At 46.4% G+C, this 10,024-nt stretch overlaps 1 protein-coding gene across 3 annotated transcripts; it reads left to right on the top strand.

Annotated features, from left to right (window-relative positions):
• Positions 1 to 408: 408 nt before the first annotated feature.
• On the top strand, positions 409 to 9,800 carry smad5 (SMAD family member 5). 3 transcript variants are annotated; one of them, XM_079268781.1, is made up of 7 exons: positions 409 to 523; positions 3,632 to 4,538; positions 5,803 to 6,084; positions 7,029 to 7,136; positions 8,057 to 8,278; positions 8,381 to 8,637; positions 8,736 to 9,800. In XM_079268781.1, the coding sequence occupies exons 2-7, from the start codon at positions 4,136 to 4,138 to the stop codon at positions 8,877 to 8,879; spliced, it is 1,416 nt and encodes a 471-aa protein (XP_079124907.1). In that variant the 5' UTR covers positions 409 to 523; positions 3,632 to 4,135; the 3' UTR covers positions 8,880 to 9,800. The 3 variants fall into 3 exon arrangements, with proteins under 3 accessions (XP_079124907.1, XP_079124908.1, XP_079124906.1); XM_079268782.1 differs by lacking the exon at positions 409 to 523 and adding an exon at positions 907 to 1,046 and having other exon boundaries at positions 5,803 to 6,027; XM_079268780.1 differs by lacking the exon at positions 409 to 523 and adding an exon at positions 907 to 1,046.
• Positions 9,801 to 10,024: the final 224 nt, after the last annotated feature.

Here is a 10,024-nt window from a genome sequence, read left to right as displayed (position 1 = left end):
GGGATGGGTCAAATGCAGAGAATAATTTCCCCACTGTGGGACTAATAAAGGAATGTTTATTTCTTTCTTTCTTAATCACGAATGTTAACATCTGTGCATGCATGAGGTGAGAGGTTCAACCACTTCAGGCACAGAATCATCAGAATAAAGTTATATTATTGTAACTGTACCAGTAGAATTGGGATGTCTGATGGTGTACCTTTAACAGCTGGGTGTACGTCGCCCACTAGCGGTTGAACACGGACACCGCAATTCATTTTAGACTGACGACTGAATGGAGAGTCCGCACTCCCAACACTCTGCTGCCAGATAAGAGAGAGTAGCGGCCCGTCTGCGGAAATGCGCGTGTGGAATAGTAATTATTAGTATGCGTGGTTAAAGTGAAATAGGTTGATAACGCGGGGGAGTGTTGAAGCGCAGAACAAGTGACTACAAAGGACGACTATACACAACAAACCGCAGTGCTCCAGACTGAGTGGAGCCAGCAACTTGTGAGACGTTCCAGAGCCGCAGCACGACCACCGTATGTAGTACAACTTCACACACGGACACATCACACACGTTTATAAAGACCAGCACTGATGCGTGATTTGTTTCAGGTGCAGCTGCTGATGTTGTGTTTGGCGCCAATGACCGTAATAATCTACATAACTGTCAAAGGTGTTAAGAGGTTTGTTCAGTCGGAATATTCCCTTATCTCTGCGCGAGGAAAGCGAATTGATGTTTGGAAAGGTTAGAAATTGAATGTACTGCTTTTGTATAACATATAATTGAGTTGTGCGGTATGTCGTCGTAGTACTTTTTAGGAAATAAGAAACCGAATTGTCCTCAGCTGTAACGCCAAAGCGAGTACTAGTTTGTCAGGGAGGCGGAGTGATATGCACTGCGCCTCCCCAGCCTACTTGTGTCCAGGATCTGGAGGACATGGCACGGAGAGGCGGAGGAAAGAAACGGTGGAAAACGGGAGAAAATCTGTAAGATTAGGAACTACAGCCTAAGAGCAACAGCAAAACTCACTGGCCATAGCCTGTGGGCATTACTAAGAGGTATGTGACTCGGCGAGCATTTAATAGTTTCATTAAAAGAGTGGACGTGAACTCCGGTGAGCTAACGTAACGTTACATCAGTACGCTGGGCTAACAGCTAGCATAGCTTAGCCGCAGTGGTGAGAAGTTCAAAAAGTTTCTGGAATGGAGGAAGAGGAGGAAGGGTGAAGTAACTTTGCTAAACGTTAAGAGGTAGAATACGATGGCTCATAAAGTCACGTTTTAAGGACGAAACAACGCCCTGAAACGTTAGACTCTTAAACTAATGTGTGATAGTTGTTATGCGTTTGACTAACGTTACGTTTAAAGTGAGTTAAACAAGTTGTGTTATATTCACGTTTGCTAAGCTAGTTAGCACATTCTCGAGGTTACTTGACGTTACATTAGCTTGCTACATACCAGGGCTAATGCCACTGAAATACTGTGTCGTATGTTATGACGGCTCAGTTAAATCACCGTAGAGCGGCTCGTAAAGCTCCGTTACTGCTGTCTGAGGACTCGTGTACCGTTAACGTTATATCGGTCTGTATCTCTCTCTGGGTGGGGGTGCGTAACGTTACTACTCACCGGACCGTTCTTCATATCGTCTGTACGCTGTACTTCATAACGCTACTTGTCAGGCAGGTCGCACACAGTAAATCAGAGTACTGTTGTTGAGTATTCTTTTGTAGACTTTGTTAAGAGGTTAGAATAGCGGCCTTGCGTCTTAGTTTACTTCAGACTAGGCTGTGATAAACTAACGCTATGCAGGCCCGATATATGTTTACCTCTTCCAGTTGGCTTCTTTTCCAATGTGTATCCAGTGGTCTGGGCTTTAGATGTGTATTGATTCCCAGTATGAATTATACCCCATGGCATATATATATACCATATTATCTTCAGTTGAACATATTCTGTGCCTTGAACTTTTAAAATGATTCATCAAACAGTGCATAGAAAAAGATGTTAGTAATACTCTTTGTTGTACATTTTGATCACACGTATACTTGGGGATCCACTGATTTTTGTAAGACAAACCATCTTTAATAACAGTTAATTTAGGTGCTGATCAGTAAATCAGGGACTTAAGTTCTCTTCCCACAACCCCCTTTTTTGTTACATGTGGTTTTGTGAAAGTATGTTCGGTCGAGATTGATTTGGATTTTCAGCCTATTTGTGAAAACACAAAGAGCCATCAGTGTTGGAGATGATCAGCTTTTATCTCAACAGTTAATTCATTCAGATGCAGATCGGCTGTTAACAGCTGTTCATCCAGGCAAGTTCTGTCTACGACATGTTCGTCAAACATAAGTTTCTGCTCGTTTCAGGATGACCGGGCACGTCCTTGTGTTGAAATCTATCATTTGGCTTGGCTCGCTCTCTGACAATGAGCTGGTGAATCACTGCTGATCCGGTTTAAACGAGGCTGCATCCAGATCTCTGACTGATCAGGCTCTGTGGAAACAGCTGCTGGAACACAAAAAAAAAAGAGTTGCAGGCTGGTCATTTTTCTGTATGCCTACATGTTCCACTTCAGGAGGTTTCCCTCCGCTTTCATGTGCATGCAGAACAATGAGTAGTGGAAGTGGGCGCAGTGCTGTCGGACAGCTGTGTGCTGAAAGGGAGGGATCGGGGCAGAGATGGGATGAGGGAGGAAGCAGCTCTTTGTGGTCACATCCTCTCTGACTGAGGCCGGTCTCGCAAGCCCCCAAACAGCTGCTGCAGGCTACATGTGTTCGCCTGTCTGCTCGCAGGGGCTGCATGATAATATGGGCAGAAGTGTCGGATATCACAGCGTGTCGGTAGTTGTGCATCGTGTTTGAGACGGTCCGTATCTCTGCATTAGTGGGTGGAAACAGTAGTTTGTTGAGTGAGTCATTGGATGCCCTGAAGCAATAATGCATTCATTTTAGAGGTGGTGATTCAGCATTCTATGTGACTCATGGTTGGACAATGAAAAATGATAAAGTATGTTGACTAAAAGGAGCTATTTATTTATTTGTCACTAATTTGAGTTCAATTTTATTTAAGTAAGTCATTTTATTTTCCTGTCTGGTGCCCTTTTCTTCACAACAGCATTGTGAAAAACAGCTGCATTAATTAATAGAGCTAGACTTAGATTTTTGCTGCTCACATTCTCTGCTGGCATCCTCGCTCTTGCTGATGAAAATAAAATGTTGTTTTTCAGCCCACACTTTAATCATGATCTTACTAACTCAACTAGATATGCACTAAATTAGCTGACCAAAAATATGGATTTGGGTCGTGATGGACAATAGTCACAGGAAACGGTTTATGAATTAACCCTTATCATCCCAAGCCTCTTGAGAGCCAATGTTTTTTAAATTAAACTAAATGTGTGTTGCAGTGTCAATGCAGTTTAACTAAATGTATGTTTGAGTATTGATAGTAATTGAAATGTGTCCGACGGGTTTATTTGATCATCCTGTTTGTCACACGGTGTGCTGAGACTCACATTTCATTCATATCTTTTAAATTGTTATTTACAAATGTTAGCAACGTTTGCTTGTTTATCGATTATACGTAATGCCAGAGAAGCGAGCGTGTGTTGCTGATGTGTATCTGCTCTGCTCTCTGTCTTGCAGGAGGCTGGTGGAGTAGAACTCTGACTGGTTGGAGAGGAGCTGGGAGTTGTCGTTGAGCAGCCGTCATCTTGCACCGGTGAGACCTGCTGCGTGTCACTTCGACAGAGGTCCTGATCTCTGCTCCAGCAGGCTGCACCCCCCCCCCCCCCCCCCTCCATCAGTGTTGGTGACCCAGCTCTGGACCGCTTGCTGCAGGGCCCTTCCTGAGCAGCAGCAGCAGCTGCGTCCTGCTTGCTGACTCCCCTCCCTCCCCTGCTTCCTGTCCTTGGTCAGACAAGGCTAAAGCCTCCTCTCCCCTACCCCAGCCCTCATCTCATACTTCCACACTCAAGTGTTTTCTAGTTGACCACACGTTCCAACATCGCTTTAGACTACTAACGCTGATCGGCGATTGTCAGCAGGGGTCTTCTACTCTCCCCACCCCCCCCCCCCCCCCGGCCTGTTCCCCTGGAGTGAGCAGCAACTACAGAGGTCCTCCCTTTCACCTACACCACAGCATCCAGCATGACCACCATGTCCAGTCTCTTCTCCTTCACCAGCCCAGCGGTGAAACGCCTGCTCGGCTGGAAGCAGGGAGACGAGGAGGAGAAATGGGCCGAGAAGGCGGTGGACGCGCTCGTGAAGAAGCTGAAGAAGAAGAAGGGCGCCATGGAGGATCTGGAGAAGGCTCTGAGCTGCCCCGGGCAGACCAGCAAGTGCGTAACCATTCCGCGATCTCTGGACGGCCGGCTACAGGTCTCCCACAGGAAAGGTCTGCCTCACGTCATCTACTGCAGAGTGTGGCGCTGGCCGGACCTCCAGTCCCACCACGAGCTCAAGCCTCTGGAGGTGTGCGAGTACCCGTTTGGCTCCAAGCAGAAGGAGGTCTGCATCAACCCGTATCACTACAAGCGAGTAGAGAGTCCTGGTAGGTACTCGCACTTCATACTTCTCATACTCCCAACTATGTTTTTTGCCCGATTGAAACACATATTTAAATGATCAACCTCCAGATATGTTATTTGAATGGCCCATTTAAGAATGTGTTCCATAAGGCCCAGTCATGACCAGATGTGTTCATTTGTATTGTAAAAAAGGAGAGCGATAAGAGCAGCATGGAGCTCTGAGTAAACTGTAGTGCTGGTAAACAAATCCACAGAGGTCAGGAGGCTGTCATAACACGGGCCCGTCTCACCCCCTCCATCCATTTCACAGAAAATCAATATCGCTCGCTCTTTTGGAGTCTTATTAGATTATATGCTTCTAGGCACTCCAGATGGGGTGTGGCACCAGAGAGTGGCGCACTAAATGCATGAACCACTCAGAATAAACTCCCAGCACTTTCTCATCGCTGCCCCCTTCTCTCTCGCTCTTGCTCTCTCTGTCACTAACACACCACATCGTATACACTGAGACGACCCCGGGGGGACGGCCTCTCTGACACTGGGCTGGTTTGGGATAGCCAGCTCTGCATTGACCAGTTCAAGGAGATGGATCACATGTCGGTCAGGAGAGACCGCACGTCGGATCATTTTAAAGCGAGGCTTACTGGGTACTTTAGAGGGACAGCCTTAGAGACGTGACGCTTTAAGTCACTTAGGAGATGATAATAAAGGCCCTATATCCTCTTGACGAAGTTGAAAAATGAAAATAAATGTGGATGACCTCTGGTTATATCTTAGCCAAGGCCTAAAGCGGCTTTTGAGGAATGCCGAATTGTTGATTAAACTGTTTCAAGACATAGGTTTGGTGTGTTTTTTGTTTAACAAAACAAAGAACAGCTACTGATATCGGCTGTGTGTAGAAATGGCTTCAAAATTTCAATGAAAGCCTTTTTAGGGAATTCTGAGGGGCCTTTTTTGTTGTTTTCTGACATTTTCTAGGTCAAATGGTGACACAATAAAATAATAGATAGTAGAAGACCTCGTGTTACACACGAGTGTGCGCCACGGCTGCTTTCCGACAGCTTACGAAGGCTTTTCTCTCTGGCTGCATTTCTCTGCATTCCTCTGGCTGCATTTCCCTGTAAGTAATGGAAAGGATACATTATTAACAAGGAAACGCATTAAAGTTAAATAAAACCTTACTGCCGTCATAAAATGATCCACTCATTTTCTAAATAATACAATACCTTGATTCCCCTGTGTGTGCTAATTTTCAACTCCCCTTCCTTCTCCGTCCCACCCCCCCAGTGCTCCCTCCTGTCCTGGTACCGCGCCACAGCGAGTTCAACCCACAGCACAGCTTGCTGGTACAGTTCCGCAACCTCACCCACAACGAGCCGCACATGCCCCTGAACGCCACCTTTCCAGAGTCCTTCCAGCAGCCGCACAGCGGGGGCGGCAGCAGCGGAGGGGGAGGCGGTTCTTTCCCCATCTCTCCCAACTCTCCGTATCCCTCTTCTCCAGCCAGCAGCGGTACTTATCCCAACTCTCCCGCCAGCTCGGGGCCCTCCAGTCCATTCCAGCTCCCAGGTAAGCCCAATGCACTCGTGTCCCCGAGCAAGGGGCCACACCGCTGTGTTGGTCTGGAGCTTTGCTGTAGAGTAGCCAACGACCAGCCCTGGTGTTTTAAAATTGTTTTAAGTTGTGTATTGTAAAGTATTTTTGAGAATAGACTTCTATCAGAGATCCAGGTAGAGCCATGTTTCCCCCCCCCCCCCCTTCAGTATGAGAATGACCAATAGTTCAAACCTAAGCACGATGCACTTCATCTCTATGCCATGGAAAAGACTCCAACCAGGTCAAGTTATTATATTCATCCGAATCAAGCTACACCCCTCCATGAGAACAAAGGAAATGCCAGCTAAGCAGTGTCCACCAGAGCCAGGGCTGCTTTCTGCTGTCAAGGCTCTAACTCAGTGGAGCAGGCGGCCGTTCTGTCTCACTGTCACTGACTGGAGACAGAACAGATGCATGAAGACCTACCACTTAACCGAGACATTCCTCTCTGCCATGTTCAATAGTCTTGATATATCGGAGAAATACCTTTTTGGATTGTTTCCGATCGTACATATGTTTCAGTGTGTGTCTGGTGACTAGTGCTCTGTCCTGCTCTGGTCCAGATCTGCTGACAGATCCGGTGGCTGCAGGCAGTCGGGCCGAGACAGTTTTTAATGGCAATTTAAGATTTGTATTTGTGCTGAAAGGCCCTGGTGGTTATTTGAGCATCATAATCATGAACATTTTCTGTGGGGGTTTTTGTTTGTTTTTCTGTGGGCTCAGAAAGCTCAAATTGCATCTCTGTCGGGAATGGGTTAGCATGTGGCTTAGCAAGTGAGGGATCTGTGAAATGTGACACCGTCTCCGGGGCACAGATCCAGGGCTGATTGTCCCGAGTCTCGGGAGATGTGTGAAAGTCTATTTGCCGGCAGCAACAACTGGTCTCATCCTCTCTAACTGCTCTCTCAATGTCTCAGCTGACACCCCACCCCCGGCCTACATGCCCCCCGACGAGCAGCTGGGCCAGGAGAACCAGTCCATGGAAACCAGCAGCAGCCTGGTGGCGCCCAACGTGGCCAGGGGAGGTGAGGAGAACACGCGTTAGTATCGGCTGCACTTCACCAATAAACATACAGAGGAGCCAACCAGGAAGTACAGCTTGACAGCTTTTGGAAGTCCAAGACGCTGCACAGCGGTTCACAGTATACTTGAGGCAGGATTTGGCTTTTCTGCTTAATTGATGTGAAAATGCTCCTCTCTTTCGACATATTTGCGTGTGCAGCTGAAAGCCGGGCATTTCCAGCTGCAAAAGTAAAGCGTGTGTTTCTGCCCTTTCCCCTGCACTGGCATTCACACTGCACCACTGCAGTGGGCTCATTGAAATGAATGAGGGAGTTACGTGTGCTGTCACGATGAACATTTGGTAATTTTCCGTGTCAAAGAATTTCCTCATCACTTTATTTGCCCCCAATCAGAGACCTCTAACTTTTAGGGATGATTTTTTTCTCCCTACATTAGAATTTATAAAACCAGTTAAGATGTCAGACAGCTCATACTGGCCTACACTGAATTATATAATGTAGCATTCCTTTCTTTGAATGTTTCTATATTAGTTTGTACTTGAGGAGAGAACTAAATGATGAACTACAGAAGTCAAAGTGGAAAAAAATACAAATTGCAAATCTTGTACACTATCGTTTAGGGATATAATTATCTTTATACTGTATTCAATTCTTTCCATTCTGAGCTCCTTCCCTCTTGTTAACCACACCTAATGAATCCTGTCCCACGGGTTTTAACGAGGTTTATATGACTTAATATCCCAGTAAACTGTATGATGATGACTTTGTGATCACTTTTGTTTGACATCTTAATCAACTTCTTGTGCCTTCTAGAAGATTAGTGTGTGTGTGTGTGTGTCTCATGATGTCATCGGCTACGTTTATGACTCGCCTGTTTTTAAAAAGAGGAAAAAATAAGATTAAACCTGTTGTGCTTTTTCCAGATGTGCAGCCGGTGGAGTACGAGGAGCCGAGCCACTGGTGCTCCATTGTCTACTATGAACTGAACAACCGCGTGGGCGAGGCTTACCACGCCTCGTCGACTAGCGTGCTGGTGGACGGCTTCACCGACCCTTCCAACAACAAGAACCGCTTCTGCCTCGGGCTGCTGTCCAACGTCAACCGCAACTCCACCATCGAGAACACGCGCAGGCACATCGGCAAAGGTACGACTCAACAGACGCGACCGTTTATTGTTCTCGCGCGGCTGCAGTTTTTACCCCCCCCCCAAATGTCCTGACCGTCGGTTGTCCGTCTCTGTTCCCCAGGAGTGCACCTGTACTACGTGGGAGGGGAGGTGTACGCAGAGTGCCTCAGTGACACCAGCATTTTCGTCCAGAGCCGCAACTGCAACTACCACCACGGCTTCCACCCGACCACTGTGTGCAAGATCCCCAGCGGATGCAGCCTCAAGATTTTCAACAACCAGGAGTTCGCTCAGCTTCTGGCCCAGTCGGTCAACCACGGCTTTGAGGCCGTGTACGAGCTCACCAAGATGTGCACCATCAGGATGAGCTTCGTCAAGGTAAGGCCTCGCCACGCACGTCTCGTCCTTTTCTTTTAACAAGAGGCCGACATCATCCTAATCTGTGTCGTGGTTAAATTGGTTCTGCCTCCTCACAGGGCTGGGGAGCAGAGTACCACCGACAGGATGTCACAAGCACCCCCTGCTGGATCGAGGTACACCTGCACGGGCCCCTCCAGTGGCTGGACAAGGTGCTCACACAGATGGGTTCGCCCCTCAACCCGATCTCCTCGGTGTCCTAATGATGGACTCTTGGAAGATCCCTCCTACTATATATATTTTTTTTCGTTCTTTTTTTTTTTTTTTTTTTTTTTTTTCCTTTTCTTCGCCCACCCCCCTCAGCGATTGATAATTTAAGGTGGTCTTAATGGCTGAACTGTTTACACTTAACTTTGGGAAGGGCAATTGAACTCAGCAGCAGCCCGAATGAGTTGTTGGAACAGAGAAGCGTTTCATGCGGATGCCCGGAGAAAGAAGAGCGGTGACGGCACGGACACACTGCTGCTCGACAATGCTACGACGCCCGCAAGAATTTAGGGCTCCGCTGTCACATTTGACTCGTCAAATGTTTCAATTTTTTTGCATCATGTTTTTATTGTTTTTATCTCTCTGTATGTGTAGTTTTTTAATGTAGCAGAACAGTCTCACTACTCCGCCTTATGTCCGACAGACTAATTTGAATTTTACACTTTTATCACATCGTTGTCTCAACATCCGATATTTCCGATGCGTATGTTTACCGTCAGGCTCAGATATAACAGACGCTTTCTTTCTTTTAAATAGTCTCCACTGCTAAAAATGAACACTGAGCTGCTGCCTTTTTCACAAGGTGATGTATGCCGACCTGACAGTTTTTGATATGGGAGATGAATCACTGAACACGTTTAACATGCCATAAGCTAACAACATTGTGAATGTTTCATCTATTGCAGCAGAAGTAGTCGTCTATGATATAATCACACAGTGGACGTCATCGCTATCGATTCTAGTTTGTACTCTCGAGTGCGAGTAAGAGTGACTCGTCTCCATACTCGCTGTATTAACAATATTGTGCGCTCGTGGATTTTGTGCAGGCATATTAAATTTTGACGTGGGTACCAAGGCATTATGTGGATAGATAATTGACTTCATTAGGGCGATGAAATAAACAGGTTATTTGTTAACATTGACTGTTTATTTTCTTTCTGTTTGTCTGTTCTTGTACATTTTAGTAATGCATTTGGCAAGATGAATACAGGAACTGGGTCTTAACATGCGTGAACAGTGTGTAAATGTTTTATTTGTACTGATGATAGATTAATATTGTTCTACCAATGGTTATGCTTGTTTGAATAGTTTAAAATGTCTTGTCGCCATGGAAAAAGCACCAGAGCAAACAAGCACAGTG

The sequence above is a fragment of the Melanostigma gelatinosum genome, assembly GCF_949748355.1.
Source record: "Melanostigma gelatinosum genome assembly, chromosome: 5".
In the NCBI taxonomy this organism is placed as follows: domain Eukaryota; kingdom Metazoa; phylum Chordata; class Actinopteri; order Perciformes; family Zoarcidae; genus Melanostigma; species Melanostigma gelatinosum.
This window is presented reverse-complemented; position numbering and strand designations above follow the sequence as displayed.